The sequence below is a fragment of the Kogia breviceps genome, chromosome 12 (assembly GCF_026419965.1).
Source record: "Kogia breviceps isolate mKogBre1 chromosome 12, mKogBre1 haplotype 1, whole genome shotgun sequence".
Classification (NCBI taxonomy): domain Eukaryota; kingdom Metazoa; phylum Chordata; class Mammalia; order Artiodactyla; family Physeteridae; genus Kogia; species Kogia breviceps.
The window spans coordinates 94452847-94474017 of NC_081321.1; the positions used below are offsets into that span (position 1 = coordinate 94452847).

General features: G+C 52.4%; 1 protein-coding gene and 1 non-coding gene across 3 annotated transcripts in view; one reads left to right on the forward strand and one right to left on the reverse strand.

The window, feature by feature from the left end:
* CACNA1I (calcium voltage-gated channel subunit alpha1 I) overlaps window positions 1–21171 on the forward strand; it is a 115313-nt gene that overhangs the window by 15489 nt on the left and 78653 nt on the right. Inside the window, exons 3-4 of one of the 2 annotated variants that reach the window (XM_067010240.1) lie at window positions 13710–13821; window positions 15376–15509. The exons of the other annotated variant lie outside the window; for it this stretch is intronic. Coding sequence (XP_066866341.1) covers window positions 13710–13821; window positions 15376–15509 — 246 coding nt within the window. The remainder of the gene's footprint in view (window positions 1–13709; window positions 13822–15375; window positions 15510–21171) is intronic. 2 annotated transcript variants of the gene reach the window in all.
* On the reverse strand, window positions 15972–16044 carry TRNAW-CCA (transfer RNA tryptophan (anticodon CCA)). Its single transcript has one exon. It is a non-coding gene; the product is annotated as a tRNA-Trp (tRNA).

Sequence of the window (21171 nt, forward strand, 5' to 3'; positions counted from 1 at the left end):
CCACCCCTCCTGTCCTGAGCCCTTTCCCGGTGTCTGGGCCCTTGGGAAATCCGGGCGTGCATTCCTCCACCTCTTCCTGTCTAAGCAGGTGGCTCCCGGGATCTCACCCCTCCTGCCCCACTGACAGGTGGCGTCACCCTCCCTCTCCTTCCCTGCACAGTGGAAAGAGCACCCAACCAGGAGCCTAAAGCTCGGCAACCTCGGATGAGTGCCTCTCCCCTGGACCCCTTCTCTCCTCCCCACTCGCCTTCACCATCAGGGGGTCCTGGGGCTCCCAGCATGGAAGCGGTTTGTCATTTGTCAGGTACTGTTTCCTCCCTCCCTGCCTGCCTTCTTCCGTTTGTTTGCTTATTCATTCCTCGCTCAACAACCTTCAGCGGCCCTCTGTCACCCCCAGAACTGTTTCACTTAGCCTGGATTCAGGGCCTCCATGATCCGCCTGGTTGGCCTCCAGCTGCCTTTCTGCTATTTCCCTTCACGCACTCTGCTCTGAAGCCCGAACAAGCTGCTGGTGTTTCCTGACACCCCTGCTTCCCTGGCTTTGCTTCTGCTGGGTCTGCCCCCACCGTGCCCTCTCCCCCATCTCCATGGTGCCAAATCCTGCCAGCCCTACCAGCCCCAGCTTCCTGGCCGCCACCTACAGGAAGTTTTCCTGGATCTCAGCTTTTTCCTCTCTAGGCTCCCTCAGCCTTTTATCAGTCCTTCCCTATCTTAGTTTCCTCCTGCCTCAGGGAATTGTTTGCTGCTGGCCTTGTCTCCTCCTCCAGGCGTGAGGCCCCAGAGGGCTGGACCTGTGGCTCTCAGTTTACTCTGTGCCTCCAACACCCAGGCCTGGCACAGATGGGCTTTCTCATCACTTTCCGGTTTACGAAGTACTTTCCCGCTCGCCATGACCTCTCAGATACTCTCAGCTCCTCTCATGCAGTGGCAGGGCTGGGAGTGTGCTAACTCCCCATTCTACAGCTGGGGAGACTGAGGCCAAGGAAGGGAGCGTGAACTGCCCGAGGTCACATGTTGAGTAGTCGGCAAAGCCAGGGCAGACCGGAGCCCAGGACTCTCAGGCCAGGGCCTGCTCGCAGCCAGGAGAGGGGTTCTTTCGGAGAAGGTGTCCCCTCCTCCTTCAGCCCTGGCCCAAGTGGAAGGCCCAGACAGACGGCAAGTGTTGCTGGAAGAGGCAACACATGTCTGGGAAATTGTCCGTTTCCCTCCATCTGGTGTAGAGAAGGTTGTTTTTCTCAGAACTAAAAGTCAGCATCAAGTTATGCCCTGGGGATGTTCATGGTAGTCAGAGTGGATGCTGCACGCTCATTGGTCAGCAGGGTAGACTGCACGACCAGTTAGAGGAGCCTGGCTGGGCCAGGGAGAGCCTGACTCACAGGGCAATCTCAGGTACTGTCACCTGGAGATTTATATATAAAGAGAGCTACAGGGGTTTTTCCTGGTGGCGCAGTGGTTAAGAATCTGCCTGCCAGTGCAGGGGACATGGGTTCGAGCCCTGGTCCGGGAAGATCTCACATGCCATAGAGCAACTGAGCCCGTGCGCCATAACTACTGAGCCTGCGCTCTAGAGGCCGCGAGCCACAACTACTGAAGCCCGCGAGCCTAGAGCCTGTGCTCTGCAACAAGAGAAGCCACTGAAATGAGAACCTCACGCACCACAATGAAGAGTAGCCCCTGCTCGCTGCAACGAGAGAAAGAGAGAAAGCCTGTGAGCAGCAACGAAGACCCAACACAGCCAAAAAAAAAGAAAGAGAGCTACAGGTGCAGAAGCTGCCCCTGACCCCCAGCCTGGGAGCATTGGTGAAGCCTACCTGGAGGGGGGGACATTTGGCCTGGGTCTTGCTGCATGAGTAGGAGTTTTCCAGGAGAACAGTTGAGGGATGGTATTTTAGGCAGAGGGAATTGTGTAGAGAACAGTGAGGAGTTTAGTGTGGCTGTAACAGTGTGAGGCAGGAGCTGGATAGCAGGGTATGAAGTGTCAGGTTAGAGCTTGCTCTCTGTCTTGTGGGCACTGCGGAGCCATTTAAGGGGGTCCAGCAGGGATAGGACATGAGTAATTTCATTTATTAGCCTGGTCCCTCCCTCCTGGAGCAGAATGGAGGATGCTTGAGGGAGAGAGACTAAGGTCTGCAGACCAAGCAGGAGGCACCTATAATGAAGATTGATTGATTGATTGATTGATTGATTGATTGATTCAACAAGTGTTTATCGAAGCCCAGTTTCAGTAGTGTTGCACACTGTTCCAGACTTGAGCGGAGGTGCGCCCAGGGCTGTTCAGCCATGTTGGGTGGGACCATGGTGTACCAGGCCTGGACCCCAGCAGTGACCCCTAGGAGTCCCCAGCCTGATGCGGGAGGCAGAGCCGCACCCGGATCATACTCCAGTGAAGAAAAATGGGGTAAAGACCAGGCAGAGAGACCCTGAGGGGCTGAGGGCACCAGGAGGCTGCAGTGGTCAGCCCATCCTGACCGGGGATGCAGCAGGAGCCATCAGTGGAGAAGAGGCAGGGCAGGAGAGATTTTGATGGGAAGTGGGCAGAGGGGCATGGCATCCCAGTTGAGGAAACAGCTTGGTCAAAGGCTCCAAGCCAAGCTGGGGTCACCAGGGCTGCTGATTATAGCCTGGGCTGCGGGTGGGGAGAAGACAGGAGTGGAGGCTGAGCGTGCAAGGACGTTCGGGGTCCAGCTTCTGGAAGGCTGTGCTGGAGGGGGCGCTGCGTCCCCTAAGGGCCTCCCGTGCGCTGGGTGCAGCTCAGCGCCCTCCTCGAGATCGCCCGTTTGCTAGTCGAGACCAGCTCGTGCGGGCCACCCAGGCTGGCGGTGGCGGAGGCGGGTTGGGGGGCAGCCTGTGCGCCGGCCCTGTGAAGCCCGAGAGCCCAGACCAGGGGAAGTCTCCTTGTGACTGGTGCACAGCAGGAGGATTAGAAAGGGCTGGCTAATGAAGAGTCAGCCCCCTCCTGGGGCATTTAAAACGTGATAGGATTTTTACTCGTCCGTCCTGCCTGGGCTGCAGCTTCGTGTCAGAAGCCAACTTTGACCTGTCGCCTCCCTCACACCGCGTCATGGTCCTGTGGGGAGACAAATGGCCCTGTTTGTTTCCCTTGAGAGAAATCGATATGTCCTTTTAATCAGCCAGAATGTCTTCCTGCTCATCTCTCTCCAGCTCTCCTATAGGGCTGCCTTCCACATTTCCGCCCCCAGCTGCCCTGTGGAGCTGTGCCCTGCTCCCCCCGTCTCCCTTGTCTCTCCCCAGGTTCAAATCCTGACACTGGTGCTTTACTGCTGTGTGATACTGAGCAAACAACTGGACCTCTCTGGGCGCCAGTTTCCATCTGGCTCATCTAGCTGAGAAAGCAGGAGGAGAAGGCTCGGCTGATGGCGAGGTGCTGTATGAATGTGGAGGCGCTGGGCTGCGGAGAGAGGCCGAGCCCACGTGCAAGCCCCGTGACCTCAGGCTGGTCACTCCTCCTGTCTGCATCTCCGTCTTCTCATCCTTAAAATTGTTGGTGAGGGAGGGTTGAGCTGTATCAGCTGTGATTTTTCAGTCGGGAGTGATTTTGCCCTCCGGCCACATTTGGCAATGTCTAGAGATGCTTTGGCTATCACAGCTTGGGGAGGGTGTGCTACCGATTTCCAGTGGAGAAAGGTCAAACATCCTACAACGCACAGGACAGCCTCCCACAGCAAAGAATTATCCAGCCCCAAATGTCAAGAATGCTGAGGCTCAGAAGCGCTGGCCTAGGTGGTCCCCGAGATCTCTTGAAGCTCCGAGAAAGAACTCTGAGGGTCTTGTGAGGAGGAGGGCTGAGGCTAAGGGTGGGAATCACTCAAAGAGGAGTCGAGGACGGTGCTGAGTCCCAGCCGGAAGGGTTTCCTGTGGTCCCGTAGACTTGGGTTTGAGTCCTGGAGCTGCCATTTACTAGAGAGTCACATTCCCAATCACCCTCCCATATGCCCACCCATCCATCTGTCCCCCATTCACCCATGCACCCACCCACCCATCTCCCCACCCTCTTTCTTTACTTCATCCATCCATCCACCCATCCATGCATCCAACTTTTCATCTCTGCATCCATTTATCTGCTCACGCTCCCACCTATCCACCCAACTCTTACATTCGTGTATTCATTCACCCATCTCCCCAACTATCTACCCATTCAATCATCCATTCGTCCAACTACCCAAAGGCCCCACCCCCACCCTCCTACCTACCCACCTGTCAATCCATTCAGCCATTCAGCCATTCACTTGTTTGGCAGATGCTGAATCCCCAGCTCAACCCTGTGTTGGGCACCATCCCTCTCTCCTTGTACTATTTACTTACAAGACCTTTTGTACCCGACTTATTCTCCTCACCTTCTGATAGACTGTGAGCTCCTTGAGGACAGGTGCCATGATCCATTAGTGCCTGTCTCTGATTTAGCTTTGACCCTCAGCCCTGCACATAGCAGGTGTGCAGCAAAGCGTTCAATGAGGTGCATCCTAGTAAACAAGGTTGGAGGTGGAGGTTATATGGACAGAGACGAGGCCGGCCCAGAGCCCTTACACGAAGGAATGCCGAGCCAAGGAATCTGGAAATTCTCTGGAAGGCAGCGGAGCCACGGAAGGCTTTTGGTTTGGGAGGAGCCCTCAGGCTGCTGCGTGGAGGATGTGGCAGAAGAGACAAGGCTGGAGGAGGAGACTGTTCATGGACTTAGGGGTGAGACAGTGCAGCCTGCCTGGGCAGTGGGGTGCCGAGGAGAGGGTGGAGAGGTGAGATTGAGGGGGTGAAGAGGACAGGTCTCTGAGATGGACATGGGATGAGGGGAAGGAGGCCTCTGAAGGGTTCTAGTCTGGACGACTCACAGGATTGGTGGTGGTTGGGGGGTCCTTGTTCATGGGGGTGGGAAGTTCAGGGGAGAATTTGGTGGTCTCGGGAGAGGAGGACCTATCCCGTCTTGGATGTGATGGATTTGAGGTTCCCAGAGACATCCCAGAGCAGTGTCCGGGAGGCCAGGTCAGCAGGGAGTGAGCCTGTAGCTGGACCAGACAGGACCTGGTCAGCCCAGGGACGGTTGTCAAGGCTCTGGGAGAGGGTATGGGGTCAGGGGATAGAGAAGGGACATTGGGGACTGGGGAGCCTGAGAAGGGCCAGCATTCAAGGGGTGGAGTCCACGAAGCAGGAAGGGCATCTGCTCAGGGGCTTGTGGTGTCCCCAGCGCCCAGGAGGAGAAAGTTCTAGAACAAGGGTCTTAAACTAAGGTTCGTGAACTTGGATGGGGACAAGCTGCATGTTTGTTTTCACTGACTTCTGACTGAAATGGAGCATTTCTATCTATTGTGAATGGAGGCAACCAAGCACGGTGGGGTCCCTGGAGTTCCTGCGACTGTCACCAGTAGCAGTGACCGATATTTCATATTTCCGCGCCACATCTTGGTCGTTGTAGAGCTCTCGGAATGTCATTGACAGTCATCCCTGCTTCCCAGGCAGATGGTATCAGACCCGCCCCAGCTCTGGTTATTCGTTGTGTTGATAACGAAACACACCCCCATCACAAATTTGTTTTTCTAAAAAATATTTTGACAACTATTTTAACAGAGCTGGCTTCCTTCCTTTCTAATACTAAGCATTCTTTTAAGAACAATTTTGCACTTAAAAACATTATTCTGGGGCTTCCCTGGCGGCGCAGTGGTTGAGAGTCCGCCTGCCGATGCAGGGGACGCGGGTTCGTGCCCCGGTCCGAGAAGATCCCACATGCCGCGGAGCGGCTGGGCCCGTGAGCCATGGCCGCTGAGCCTGCGCGTCCGGAGCCTGTGCTCCGCAACGGGAGAAGCCACAACAGTGAGAGGCCCGCGTACCGCAAAACAAACAAAAACAAAAACATTATTCTGAGAAAGGGCTCATGAGCTTCCCCAGGGAGACCGGCCGTGCCCAGTGCTGCTGCCTGGGGGGTGTGGAGGATGGTGGGCACGCGAGTTAGCATGTGTACGTGCGGGAGGGGCTACGGGGCTCCATGGGAACGCACACATGAACGTGTGTACGTGGGCGGTCGGGGGCAGGCAGGGGAGATGTGTGGTGGGGGCAGGCCCCCAGGACCAGCCCTCACCTTCTCTGTCTGTGTCTCCACAGAGTGTTTGCTCATGGTTTCTGGAGGTCAGGGACCATGTCTTCTTTATTTGGGGCTCCCGGAGCCACTGTGGGCCAGACAGAGGGGACCCTCAGTGAAGAGGGGATGAATATATGAATAGTGAGTGATGGATGTTAAAAAGGAGGGGAGGGGGAGTTCAGGGTGGGGAGGGAGGCTGCAGATCCCTCTGGTGTAGAAGTCCCTCCTTAGCCTCCTTGATGCCTCCAAGTGATGGGGACCTCACTCCCTCCTGAGGCTGCAGATACCCCTGAGCTGCTGCTCCAGGTGGGCCTCTGGGCACAGAGAGGGTCAGACATGCTCTGCCCTTGGAGAGCACAGCCTGGTTGGGGGCGGGAGGCTAGGACAGACCACACCGTCATCAGGGGGACGTCCAAGCTGCTGGGAGGGCCCAGGGGAGGCATGCACACCCACTGCCTAGGACTCCAGGAGGCTCCCCTGCAGCGCACCTTCTTTGTGGATGGGCTCCTGAGGCTGGGGCAGCTCACAGACAGTGGGACCCTGGCCCCCCAGGGGCCCTTCTCTTCAGCGATGGCTGAGGTGTGACGTCTGCAGAGTGTACTTGGCTGGAGCTTCTTTCCTGTGGACCATCCGCCCCGGGTTTTCTTCCAAGCTGACGGCCCCAGTTCCCTCACCATTGCCTCCCCCACTCCAGCTGTCTGCACTGGGCACGGAGGCCTGCTGGGCATCTGGGAATCAGAGACTTTGGCCAAATTCAATGAGTTGTCAAATTACAGGGACTCTAAGAAGTGGGCTTGGGGGCAGGGACAAGGAAGGGAGAGCTCACTCCTAAGGGATCTCAGCCCACTGAGGCTCTATAGCTTATAATCAGAACCAATCAGCCTGGGCAGGGCTGTGTGTCATGTGGGGAGCTCCCTGTTGCTAGAGGCATGTAAGTGGAGAGAGGCCTAGGACCATCTGCCCAGCGGGTCTCTTCACTTTGTGGAACAATTTTCTGTCTCAGCTCAACAACTGTGACACCTTGGGCAAGTCCTGCCGTCTCTGGCAGGACTTTCATTTTCAGATCTGTTAAGTGGGTGTGATGATGTCTGCCATGCCTGTCTCCCAAGGCTGCTGTGGTTTTGGACAGAACAAATCTTTAAACAAACAAAGATGGAATGGCGTGAGGTTCAACTCTGGTTCTGCCCCTTGTTGTGGCCTTGGGCAAGTCTGTGAAACAAGGGTGGCACCCTTCTCTTGCAGGGCTGTGGTGAAGGTGCCCTGGGGGTCCGTCACAGCTGGTGCCCCAGCGGGTGCTTGTGTTTTTTTAATTGTTGCATTTTACTTTTCCTTATAGCTGTGATTCTTTATCATTTTTGGTAACACTTTTTATTGAGATAAAGTGTGCTTGCAGTAGAGCTCACAAATCTTAATGTCCAGCTCAAGGCATTTTTCCATATACACACACTCCTGTGACCCCACTCAGGCCAAGAAGAACATCTCCAGCCCCGCAAGCTCCCTCACCCCCACCTGCGATGGACTCTCCCCCAGAGTTAGGGCCGTTCTGACCTCCTTCCCTATTGGTTTGCTTTGCCTGGGTTTTCGCTTCGTGTAATTGGATTCGGACGCTCTTTGCTCTTTGGCATCTGGCTCCTGTTGCCAGCGTTATGGCTGGCAGCTCCATCCGTGCTGCTGCCGTAGTTTGTTCTTTTTCATCACTGGGTAGTATTCCATCAAAAGGATGTACCACAGAGTTTCTCAGCCTCGGCACAGTTGACATTTGGGGCTGGATAATTCTTTGCAGTGGGGCTGCCCTGTGCATTGTAGGGTTTTGAGCAGCGTTCCTGGAATCCACCCATCGGGTGCCAAGAGCATCCTTCAAACCTCCGTTGTGACAACCAAAAATGTCTCCAGGTATGGCCACATGTCCACGGGGGGCCCAAATCATCCCCAGTTGAAATCTCCTGCCCGACTCATTCTCCTGTTGATGGACACTTGGGTTGTTCCCGGGTTGGGGCTGTTAAGAGTCGCACGTGCCTTTCTGTGGACTTATTTGGGCATTTCTCTGGGGTATGGACCGAGGGGTGGTACAGCTGGATCCTAGCATAGGCTTATGTTTAGTTATAATAAATGCTGCCAAGCAGCTTTCCAGAGTGGTCGCTGCTCATAAAGATAAGTCGAATGAATAAATGAATGAGTGAATGGATACCCTCTTTAAAGCCCAGGACCTGGAGCATAGTTGACATTCAAAACGGTAACCGCTTTTACGACATGGCCTCACACCACGGCGGGTCCTGGAACATGGAAGCACTCTGGACATCTCCCGGGCAGGAGTGGGCCTGGTTCATCTCAGTACACTGATGCACAGGCCAGGTATACAGCAGGTGCTCCATGGATGCTTGTGAACCTGGCCTCGGAGGATCAACGAGCTGGCCCAAGAACAGGGATCTGGAGCCTCGGGCCCTGGTCTATGGAGGGCCAAGGCCTGTGTGCCCATCCTTGGACTCCCCGGGGACGTATATGGGAGGGATACTGTATAGGGGCTGGCCCACTTTCCCTGTCTCCCTGGTCCAGGAGGCTGCAGCTTCCAGCCCCCTTCCTCCGCTTGATTTATTTAGACAGCTGAGGTGCACCCTGGGAAATGGAACTGATTTCACATTTGACAGAAATTAAAACAAACTTGGCCGCCCCAGCCAAATCCAGCACTCCCACCCCCCACCCACCTTCCCAGAGCCCCCCAAATTACAGAAACCATGACTGTCAGCTGGGCCTACAGGATGGAGGGCGGTGGTTGCCATGGTAACTGTGCAGGCCTTGGCTCTGGCTCCTGGAGAGGGAGGCTGCCCTGAGGGGCCTGCTTGGGCTTTGGACACTGCCCAGCTGGTCCTTCTTCTCTTTGGGAAGTGGCAGGTTTGAGGGGGCCCCTGGCATTGTGGCTTCCCTGGTGACCCTGTCCTCCCAGATCACACCCCGGCCTTCTTAAGACAGCAGCCAGGCATGGGGTGGACTGGGGGCCTTGAGGCCAGCACCCTCTCCTCACTGGCTTCCCCTCCTGCCATCTCCTGCACACAGGTCCTTCCTTCCCAGCCATGGCGGGGGTGGACTATCCCCCTTCCTGACCCCGCACTGCTGACCCAGGCCCAATCGGGAGGAGCCAATGTGGGCGAGAAGGGAAAAGCAAATATTCCACAGAGCACATGCCAGTCCAGGCCCTGTGTCTGGGACCAGAGAGCATGTGGCCGAGAACAGGGGGTTTGGAGTCAACAGAAGCAGGTTCAAATCCTGCCCTTGCCACGTACCAGCCATGTGACCCTGGGTGGCTGTGGCTGGAGCCCTGGAGCCAGCACTGGTGCCTCAGTTTCCTTATCTGTAAAATGGGGGTAACAATAGTTCCTGCCGGTTGGGGGGAGTTGGCTGAAGTTGCAGGGCGACTCTCCACGTTGCCAGGCCTGAATTGATTGACTGTATTTAAAGGCTGTGAGTGAACGTTCAGCACTTGGAAGACAGCCATTGTCTAAAGGGTTTGTGACGGAATCTGTTATTCTTACTCAAGGTCACGTTAAGTAATCTGCAGATAACTGTGGCCTGGGATTTTCAGTCCTTTGCTGGTGAAGTGGCTTTTTTTTCCCCCCAAAGCCAAAGAATGGGAAACTCTGGACCCTGTTATAGAAGAGGTTGACAAGGACTGGGGCTTCCCCTGTTGCACACAGATGACAAGCCCCAGTCCTGTCTATGGCTACGCGGGCTCTGTGTTCTGGGGCCCCGGGAATAGGGCCTGGACTGGCGTGTAAGGTTTAAATGAAATACTCCATGCTGTTTGATTAGAAAGCTCCTTGGCAGACAAACACTCAAGAACACTTGAGATGTGTTTGCCATTGTTACCATTATCGCGTAGTTAACCTGGTGCCGGGCACACAGCAGGCGCTCAGTAGGTGTGCATTAATTCACCGCTGGGCTCTGAGGCCCCAGTTCTGAGGGCCATAGGAGGCACTGAGAGCAGAGCAGGGGGTGCGGGGAGATGGGCCGCCTCCTAAGGCGGGGCTGGCAGGAGGTGGGGCTGAGGTGGGGGCAGGGGTGGAGCTGGGAGGGGTTGAGGGTGACCTGTGCCTAGTGGCTGCTACACACGCAGAGCCTGGACGTTTGGGGACATGTGGGGTTTTGGTAGAGTTTGGAATCCAGCCGTGGCTCACGGACCCCTGTGGGCGGGGAGTCTCTTGTCAGAGGGTCACGTCTGATCCAGGCTCGCCGTGTTGCTGGATGCTCTCTACCCCTCTGTGTCCCCTCTGCGCAGTGGGGGATGGAATCAGGGGCTCTCCGAGGACCTGGATGAGGTTGTTCTGTGACAAAGGTCACCCAGAGAGGGATGCAAGTCTGGGCGATGAAGTGGGCAAGGGGGCAGGGTCCTAACTGCAGAGCCTCAGGTGCCAGACGGGAGCCCTGAGCCTCGCTGTGGGAGGTAACGCAGGGCCGTTGACAAGCCCCTGCCCTCGTGGAGCTGGCACTCAGGCCCCTGCCTGCCCTGTTCCCCGGAAATCCCTTACCACCCTCTCTGGGCCTCTGTCCTCCCTCACATTGTCCCAGAACCCCGGAGCTTTGCCTGATGGCTTTTGGATCAAGTCCGTGCTTGTGACCAATGATGGCAGCATTGGGTGTTGGGCCAGGCCACCAAGTTGCTCAGCCCGCGACCTGTACTCCCTTTGACGTTCCCCGATCCCGCGCCATGTGGTCTGGTTTAACTTCAAGGAGGGCTGGTGCCTTTGATCCCCAAGCCAGTGGGGAGCGTGTCGGGAACCACGGGCAGCGATGCCAGCTCTGGCTTGACTTCTGAGCCTAATGGGCTCCTGGAAAGGGCCCAGGCTGTGCCATCTGGGATTTCCCCCAGCGCCTCGGGGCAGGGCTGAGACTGTGTCCATCACTGAGTGTCTGAAGCTGAGCAATCTAGAGGTGAAAGCCGTTCCATCTGCCTCTTCGACGGATGAGCCACAGAGGCACACCCGTGGCGGCGGCTCCCGCACCACTGAGTCAGACCGTTTGGGCCACTTACCGACTGTGTGACCTTGGACAGGTGACTCCAGCTCTCCAGACCGTTTCCCCACCTGCCCCCAGTGGGCTGTCCCTAGGGGCCTGGCATGCAGTAGTAGTGATTACTGCCAAGTTCATTACTGTGATATGAGCTAGACCAGGTGGGTGGGGAGCACTTCCGGAGGGGATGCTGAGCCATCACTGTGTGAGTGGGGAAAGGTGCTTCAAGGGAAGCTTCAACAAGAGGTGACAAATGACCTGGGCTGTCACCTGAAGGATGAGTAGGAGTTTGCCTAGTAAAGATGGTAGAAGAAAATACATGCAAAGCGTATGCTTGGGGACAGCAAGAAGTTCAATGCATGCAAAGGCTGGTGGGAGGTAAGGCCAGAAGAGTTCGGTGAGGTCAGAATGTAGGAGGCCTTGAGTGTCAGGCCAGGGAAGGTGATGGGGAGCCGTGGAAGGTTTTTGAACAGGGGAGGGGTATCATCAGAGCTGTGCTTCAGCCGGATTAATCTGGCACCCTGGCACCCTGAAATAGCTTGGGGGCAAGAAAAGCAGGCTCTGGTTTTGTATCCCAGCTCTGCCTTTTTCCCAGCTGGGGTCCTTGGGCAAATTGTGTTCCCTTTTGTGACTCAGTTTCCTCACTTGTAAATGGGGCTTATAACAGTGCTGGAGGATTAAATGAGGTAACACTTGCAAAGAGCTCGGATAGTGTTGGCCACACAGAAAGTGCCTGGGGATTGTGTGCAGGGCAGATCGGACGGGCAGAGACCAGAGCTGGAGGCTGTCGGGGAGGCTGTGCAGGGTCCAGGTGAGAGATGCTGAGGGTGGGCTGAGGCCTCAGAGAGGGGTGGTGAAGACACAGGGAGAGATGGGCCCTCCGTTACAGAGGAGAGCAGGCCTGGTGTGAATCTCAGCACCGGTGCTTTCCAGCTGTGTGACCTAGGAGAGGCCCCTTGTTTCTCCGAGCCTCAGTTTTCCTCCTCTGTAAAATGGGCCTGCTGACCTCCACCGCCCAGGGCCTTGGTGAGGAAGAAGTGGGAGTGCCAGGCTCCTGGGAGACACACCTGCCAAGTGCACTTTGAACATGAAACTGGCGGAAAGGGCAGAGAGAGCAGAGAGGTGGCTGGAAGGAGAGCGAGCACAACAGACAGCGGGGCAAGGCAAGGGGGTGGGGGACGTTTGCTGGCAATTAGAACATTTGAACTTCTAAAAACTTTAATGATGAAGCTGCTGCCGGAGCCATGCTCAGGCTAGAAGGGGGCCCTGGCAGCGACTGAAGTTAATTACAGGCTGTGGCAGGAGAGTGACAGAGGTTTGGGGGGGGCAGGAAGGAGCAGGGCTGGGGCGAGGAGGGTCCCAGGGGAAGGCGGGAGGGAAGGCAGCATCCCAAGGTAAGCAGGGGCCGGGGATGGGAGGGAGTTCGTTGCCAAGGAAACCGAGTCAGTCTTCCATCAGGCAAGAGGTACTCCCTGCCCCCTGCACTGGATGGGGTCTGGCTAAGGGTCTGGCCTCCATAGCTACATCTGAGCTCAGGGCAAGGGCTTTGAAATTGAGGGGCCAGGGCTTTCATTTGAGGACACTCAAGAATCCTTGGGTATCAGAGTGGGCAGTGCCTCGAGAGATTTACTTAATCACAACAGACATTTACTGAACTCCTCCTAGATGCCTGTCCCTGTCAGGGCTGTGAATGTAACCCCCCCGTCCCCCTGGAATGTCGGTTCTACTTGTGGATAAAGACCACGAGCGTGTCAGCAAGATAACTTACGAACGACCCAGGCCCTCAGGTCCCTTCGAGCTCGGGCCCCCCTGGTTCTAGGACTCTAGGTGGATTGGGAGGGGTGGCACTGAACATCAGTCGACCGTGTTCTAAGACTGGGCAGGAACCAGTCAGGCAGGAGGAGGGTGTTAGTGAGGAGAGCGGCCTGGCCTGGGGACCCCACTCATCTGGGTCCAAGCACGTGCCCCTGAGGCCCTGCCCAAGGCTGGTGGCTGCAGGAGACCTTCTGCCTGGACAGGCCCGAGGAGGCTGAGCCCCACCCCTCCCGGTGCAGGGACTGGGGAGGGCCTAGGCACAGACACGCCTGAGTCTGGTCGTGAGTTGTAACGCAGCCACAGGAGAGGAGAGGAGGACAGGGTGTCCAGCCAATCTCAGCCACGCTGGGCGGGCCCTCTGCAGGCTTCAGCTCCAGGGGTCGGACAGAGATGGAGGGGCCGTGGGGTGGGGAGGCAAAGGGTGGTCAGAGAAGGGAGGCAAAGACAGTCAGAGAGAGGGGGTCAGAGACAGAGTGGCTGGGGTAGTCCGGAGATGGCCTGCCAGTTGGGCCTCTGGGGAGGCCCTTCTCCCTTTCTGGGTCTGAGGGGAACTCTCAGGCTGGGGCAAGGCGGTGGGGCATCCTGGCAGGCAGTGGCTTGGTGGGGTTTGGGTTCCCTGGTGGATTTGGCACGTGTGGTCCTGTCTGTTGTGAGAGGGGTAGGCTGGCTCCAAGGTCTCCAAGGTCTTTGAAAATGTGGGCATTGACCCATCAGGGGAGGCACCTGGAGGGAAACGGGGTGGCCCTGTGTTTGTGGTGGGTGGTGCACCACGGTCCCCCAACTGTTTTGTCCTTGACTTGGTGCGCACATGGTTTGAATGTATCAGCATGCTGGTGATCCTGCTGAACTGCGTGACACTTGGCATGTACCAGCCGTGCGACGACATGGACTGCCTGTCAGACCGCTGCAAGATCCTACAGGTGAGGCCGGCTGCCATGCCCCGCCCATTCTTGCCAGGCCCCGCCCATTCTTGCCAGGCCCCGCCCCACCCTGCCCACCCACATCTTCACCACCTGGCCTGCCCTCTCTCTTGTCCTCTTCTTCCTCACTCCCAGCTGGTCTTGCCCGTTTCCCTTCCATCCTCTCTATCTCGAGGTCTCTGCCCTAGTCCACACCCACTTTATCTCCCACCACCAGCTTCCTCCTGTTCTCCCCACCCCTATCCCCCCATCCAGTAAAGCACAAGTGACCGGACACTCCCTGCAGAAAACCTGCCCTTTGCTCCCAGTGCTCATGGAATAAAGACCAAGCTCCATAACTCTGTCTATGCCTTTAGGAGTGGCCTCCCGGACCTCTCCTGTTCTCATCTCACCGAGGTTCCAGATGGAGGCCTGACGTTTGGTCCCCGTGGCACATGTACACCCATAGTGCAGGGTGTTAGGTTTATACCCATTTTACAGATGTGGAAACATCCAATTCTGTCTCCCTGAGAAAGTCAGATTCCTCCTGGGAGGAATTGCACTCTGCTTCCTGTCTTCCCACAGGACTCAGTGGTTCCCAAGCAGCCCAAGGCCTCAGGTTCCCTTGGGGCACTAGTTAAAGATCCAGACCCCTGACCCATCCCAAACCTGCAGAATTAGAATCTCTGGGGTGGGTCTGGGGTCCAGGTGGGTAGCATGTTCCTCAGCAAGCCCCAGGGCCCCGGGTAGAGTTAGAACCAGTTAGCCTCAGTGGGTACTAGGTTGGCTTCCCTACCTGGTGGTGAGTTTGCCAAGCACTCACCTCTGTGTCCCCAACACCCAGCCTATGTGCCGCCTACAGAAGGTGCTCAGCGCCCATTTGTTGAATTGACCGGAGCCCTCATTGATCCTGGGAAGAGGAATTCCACCCAGGCCCCATCCTCAGGAAACACACACTCACCTGAGCGCATGACTAGGGACATATTGGGGGCCTCCTTTCTGAGCGGAAGAAGGCAGCACCGAGACCTGTGCCCACTGGGGTGTCAGGCCTGTTCTGAGAAAGCTCCTTCCACGTAGGTTTTGGAGTCAGACAGACCTGAGTGTCATTTCTGGTCTGCCATTCACTGCTGTGTGACCTGTGGCAAGTCACTTAAACAATCTGAGCTCCAGGTTCCTCATCTGTAAAATAGGAGCATTCGTGGCACCATTGTGAGAATTGAAGAGGTCAAGTGTCTAGCCCAGCGCATGGCGATTATCAGGGAGACCCCCTTTGCCCCGCTCCCATCTGGGTCCCTTGTCATTACGCTTGCGTTTAGGGAACAAACAGAGTGGGCTGGATGTCCCTGGGCAAGCTCATTCTCCATTCTGGGCCTCAGTCTCCTCATCTGTGAAATGGCTCCATTGGACGAGGATCTCTGAGGTCCTCTCCCTGCCTAGGAGAAGAAGTTTCCAGATCTTTCCCTGGCCCCTCGTGTCCGTGCCCATGTTCCCACCTCACACCACGGCTCTGACCCTGGGTCCTGCTCCAGAACCTCATGCTGTCCCTTGCTTCTTGCTTTCCTCCGGCCCCTGCAGGTCTTTGATGACTTCATCTTTGTCTTCTTTGCCATGGAAATGGTGCTCAAGATGGTGGCCCTGGGCATTTTTGGCAAGAAGTGCTACCTTGGGGACACATGGAACCGACTGGATTTCTTCATTGTCATGGCAGGGTAGGTAGACCGTATCAGACAGGTCCTAGCCTCTGATACATGCCAGACATAATTTGAATAATCCCTGGGGCTTCTTGGTAATATTGATGAAGCTGTGTGGTATTGTCTGGGTCCTTCCTGGACGCCTGCAAAGGAAGGAATTATGTCACTTCCCTGAATGGCCTGGACAGACAGACATTCATACCTTGCCATTCGGGTAAATCATGTGTCTTCCTGCACTGTCAGCTGATACTGGGTCTGTTTTATACTAACTATGACCTTGAGAAAGCCACTTAACCTCTCTAAGCCTCAGTTTCCTCATCTGTGAAATGGAGATCATATAATGAATAGTAGCTACATCAAAGTGAACACCCAATAAATGTTAGCTATTATTATTTAAAATATTTATTTGTTTATTTGGCTGTGCACACGGGAGCTCCGTTGCCGCGTGCGGGATCTTTAGTTGCGGCATGCGGGATCTAGTTCCCTGACCAGGGATCGAACCTGGGCCCCCTGCACTGGGAGCACGGAGTCTTAACCACTGGACCACCAGGGAAATTCCAGCTATTATTATTATTATATCAATCTAGATCTCTCGGCAAGTCAGAGATCCAGCACAGACTCAAGTACTGTCTGACTCCAAACTGTGGTTATTTCTGCCAAGACTTAAGCTACAGTCAGAGGATGGCTAGGTGACAACTCAGCTTGTTTGGAGCATATTGGACTCTGCTCTGTGTCTTGTCCTTGCTTTCCTGGGTCAAACCAGGCTGGTGGCCAATTCACACATTCATCCAACAGCCAGGGGCTGACTGCTCCTACTAAGTGTCAGCGCTGTCCTTGATGTGGGGTATGGAGGATGGCAAATGCAGACATAGGCCTTGTCCTTCCCAACTACTGTCTGGAAAAAGGCATCCAGCAGCCACATGGGTGAACATGCCACACGCTGAGACCAGAGCTCTGGGAAAGTGTGATGATTTTCTGAGAGCATTTCTGGGCCAGGCTGCAGGCTCGGGAGCTTGAGGACTTGCCTGAGGAGGTGACACACACACAAGGGCTGAAGGATGAGCAGGTGTTAACCATGCCCAGTAATGGTCAATATGGCAGAGGTGAGAAGGGGGGAGACAAAAAGGCTGGAGGCCCACGAGTGTGTGTGTGAGTGTATACACGTGTCAGTATCTGTGAGAGCATGTACATCTGCATATGTGTGCATGCCAGCATACGTGTGTGACGCCCTTGAGAAGGGGCAGGGAGGGTGGCCAGGCACATGGCTGAGACGGGGAGTTGCTATCACCAAGTACATGCTGAATTCCACAGATGAGTCCTGAAGGGCAGTGGTTCACTCACTGGTGTTCTTTAAAATGTGGCAGCTCTTCTGAGTATCCTTTCCCCAGAGCTGTATTCAGTTTCACAACCACATTATCAGCGATGATTTAGACCAAACTAGAAGTTAATGCTGGGGTTCCTATGCTGGGAGATGTGTCACCCCTTTGTCAAATTCTTCATTCTCATTCTCATTTTGGTTTGGCTGGAGGACATCCTTAAGTAGTTTTTTTTAAAAAGAAAAGGTGTTTGGATAGTGTCATTTTTCAGTCTTGCCTGTCCGAGCATATATTCCTTTGATCTTTGTGGGTGAAGGGCAGTTGTTGTCTGTGCTGTTCTAGAGTCATAGTTTTTCTCCCTCAGAACCCTGCCCATGATACCAGCCAAATCAACACCATAGTATTGCAGCTGAGGCCACTATAGATCTGGTTCTTTTTTTCTTGGGAGACAGCCTGCTTTTTCCTTGCTAGAAGCTTGTAGGTTTTCTCCTCACCTTCAGAATTCAGAGATTTCACAAGGGCAGGTGTAAGAGAAGAACTGCTCCCTGTGGGGCCTTTTGGAACTCAAGACTCATGTATTCCTTCAAGTCAGAAAAAAAATCTTCTGTATCTTCTTTGGTGATTGCCCATTCTTCTCTGCTGTCTCCTGGAATTCCCAGTAAGTGGTTATTTCCCTCCACCATTCTCTGCATTTTCCCTCATTTCTCTCACAGATTTCATCTGTACTTGGAGAGAATTCTTTGACTTGGCCTTCTGAATCACTAACGATGTCCCTTCCTCTATTTACTGCCCCTAATGGAAGCATTCCTCTCCTCTGTGTCTTTTTAATTCCCAGGATTGCTTCTGGCTCTTGAATTTATTTTTCAGAGCAGCTTATTTTTATGGATACATTATTCACTCGTATCTCTTTGTAGATACAAATCACCCTTCTTAAAAGTCCTTTCCTGATCCTGAAGTCAAAGTGTAATTTCCAAAAAGTTAAAAGAAATTACCCTCACACAAATCTTAGAAGGAACACATATCACAGATTTATTCAACTCATTAATGAGGAACAAGCAGGATGGTAATCGGCAGAATTATGAAGACAGGCACTGGAGAAAGAATGTGGGGATAAGAGGCAGTTAGAATCAAAGCTGGTTAACAGCCTTATAAGGTCATAAAACATAACCTTTGGGGTTATCTTTCATATCGGGCAGAAATCACTTACATGTTTGATAGAATTCACCCGTGAAGCCATCTGGTCCTGGACTTCTGTTTGTTGGAAGATTTTTAATCACAGTTTCAATTTCATTACTTGTGATTGTTCTGTTCATATTTTCTATTTCTTCCTGGTTCAGTCTTGGAAGGTTATACCTTTCTAAGAATTTGTCTGTTTCTTCCAGGTTGTCCATTTTATTGGCATAGAGTTGCCTGTAGCAGTCTCTTAGGATGCTTTGTATTTCTGCGGTGTCTGTTGTAACTTCTCCTTTTTCCATTTCTAATTTTATCGATTTGAGTCCTCTCCCTCTTTTTCTTGATGAATCTGGCAAATGGTTTATCAATTTTGTTTGTCTTCTCAAAGAACCAGCTTTTAGTTTTATTGATCTTTGCTATTGCTTTCTTTGTTTTTATTTCATTTATTTCTGCTCTGATCCTTATGATTTCTTTCCTTCTGCTAACTTTGGCTTTTGTTTGGTCTTCTTTCTCTAGTTCCTTTAGGTGTAAGGTTAGATTGTTTATTTAAGATGTTTCTTGTTTCTTGAGGTAGGCTTGTATAGCTATAAAACTCCCTCTTAGAACTGCTTTTGCTGCATCCCACAGGTTTTGGATCATTGTGTTTTCATTGTCATTTGTCTCTAGGTATTTTTTGATTTCCTCTTTGTTTTCTTCAGTGATCTCTTGGTTATTTAGTAACGTATTGTTTAGCCTACATGTGTTTGTGTTTTTTATGGTTTTTTCCCTGTAATTCATTTCTGATCTCGTAGAGGTGTGGTCAGAAAAGATATTTGATATGATTTCAATTTTCTTAAATTTACTGAGGCTTGATTTGTGACCCAAGATGTGATCTATCCTGGAGAATGTTCCGTGCGTGCTTGAGAAGAAAGTGTAATCTGCTGTTTTTGGATGGAATGTCCCATAAATATCAATTAAATCTATCTGGTCTATTGTGTCATTTAAAGCTTCTGTTTCCTTATTTATTTTCATTTTGGATGACCTGTCCATTGGTGTCAGTGAGGTGTTAAAGTCCCCCACTATTATTGTGTTACTGTCGATTTCCTCTTTTATAGCTGTTAGCAGTTGCCTTATGTATTGAGGTGCTCCTATGTTGGGTGCATATATATTTATAATTGTTATATCTTCTTCTTGGATTGATCCCTTCATCATTATGTAGTGTCCTTCTTTGTCTCTTGTAACATTATTTTGAAGTCTATTTTGTCTGATATGAGAATTGCTACTCCAGATTTCTTTTGATTTCCATTTGCATGGAATATCTTTTTCCATCCCCTCACTTTCAGTCTGCATGTGTCCCTAGGTCTGAAGTGGGTCTCTTGTAGACAGCATATATATGGATCTTGTTTTTGTATCCATTCAGCAAGCCTGTGTCTTTTGGTTGGAGCATTTAATCCATTCACGTTTAAGGTAATTATCAATATGTATGTTCCTATGACCATTTTCTTAATTGTTTTGGGTTTGTTTTTGTAGGTCCTTTTCTTCTCTTGTGTTTCCCACTTAGAGAAGTTCCTTTAGCATTTGTTGTAGAGCTGGTTTGGTGGTACTGAATTCTCTTAGCTTTTGCTTGTCTGTAAAGCTGTTGATTTCTCCATTGAATCTGAAGGAGATCCTTGCCGGGTAGAGTAATCTTGGTTGTAGGTTCTTCCCTTTCATCACTTTATTAAGTATATCATGCCACTCCCTTCTGGCTTGTAGAGTTTCTGTTGAGAAATCAGCTGTTAACCTTATGGGAGTTCCCTTGTATGTTATTTGTCATTTTTCCCTTGCTGCTTTCAATACTTTTTCTTTGTCTTTAATTTTTGCCAATTTGATTACTATGTGTCTTGGCATGTTTCTCCTTGGGTTTATCCTGTATGGGACTCGCTGCGCTTCCTGGACTTGGGTGGCTATTTCCTTTTCCATGTTAGGGAAGTTTTTGAATATAATCTCTTCAAATATTTTCTCTGGTCCTTTCTCTCTCTCTCTCCTTCTGGGACCCCTATAATGTAAATGTTGTTGCGTTTAATGTTGTCCCAGAGGTCTCTTAGGCTGTCTTCATTTCTTTTCACTCTTTTTTCTTTATTCTGTTTCATGGCAGTGAATTCCACCATTCTGTCTTCCAGGTCACTTATCCGTTCTTCTGCCTCAGTTATTCTGCTCTTGATTCCTTCTAGTGTAGTTTTCATTTCAGTTATTGTATTGTTCATCTCTGTTTGTTTGTTCTTTAATTCTTCTAGGTCTTTGTTAAACATTTCTTACATCTTCTCGATCTTTGCCTCCATTCTTCTTCCGAGGTCCTGGATCATCTTCACTATCATTATTCTGAATTTTTTTTCTGGAAGGTTGCCTATATCTACTTCATTTAATTGTTTTTCTAGAGTTTTATCTTGTTCCTTCATCTGGTACATAGCCCTCTGCCTTTTCATCTTGTCTATCTTTCTGTGAATGTGTTTTTTGTTCTACAGGCTGCAGGATCGTAGTTCTTCTTGCTTCTGCTGTCTGCCCTCTCAGAAATCACTTACAAATATTTCTGAGTTTACATGTAATTGCACAGCAATTAATTAATTAATGGTAAAGAGTGAATCAAACAAAGGTATATTCCCCTAGATGATGAAATAATCCTTAGATAGGTCTGTTAAATAATGCTCTAAATGATATTGTGAGAAATACCGCCCTCCCTTTGCTGTATTTCCACGTTTTAGGATAATTTTTCTTAACTCCTGTTTCAGGGAAGTCATTTTTTTTTTTTAAGTCAGTATTGCATGATTTATTTATTTATTTATTTTGCCTGTGCTGGGTCTTCCTTGCTGTGCGCAGGCTTTCTCTAGTTGCAGTGAGCAGGGACTACTCTTCGTTGCGGTGTGCAGGCTTCTCATTGCGGTGGCTTCTCTTGTTGCGGAGCACGGGCTCTAGGCACATGGGCTTCAGTAGTGGCAGCATGCGGGCTCAGTAGTTGTGGCACACGGGCCCCCGAGCGCAAGGGCTTCAGTAGTTGCGGCACGTGGGCTCAGTAATTGTGGCTTGCGGGCTCTAGAGCTCGGGTTCAGTTGCCCCGCGGCATGTGGGATCTTCCCGGACCAGGAATCAAACCCTCATCCCCTGCATTGGAAGGCGGATTCTTAACCATTGGACCGCCAGGGAGGTGCCCCCACTCTGCCCTTTTGACTTGAAGA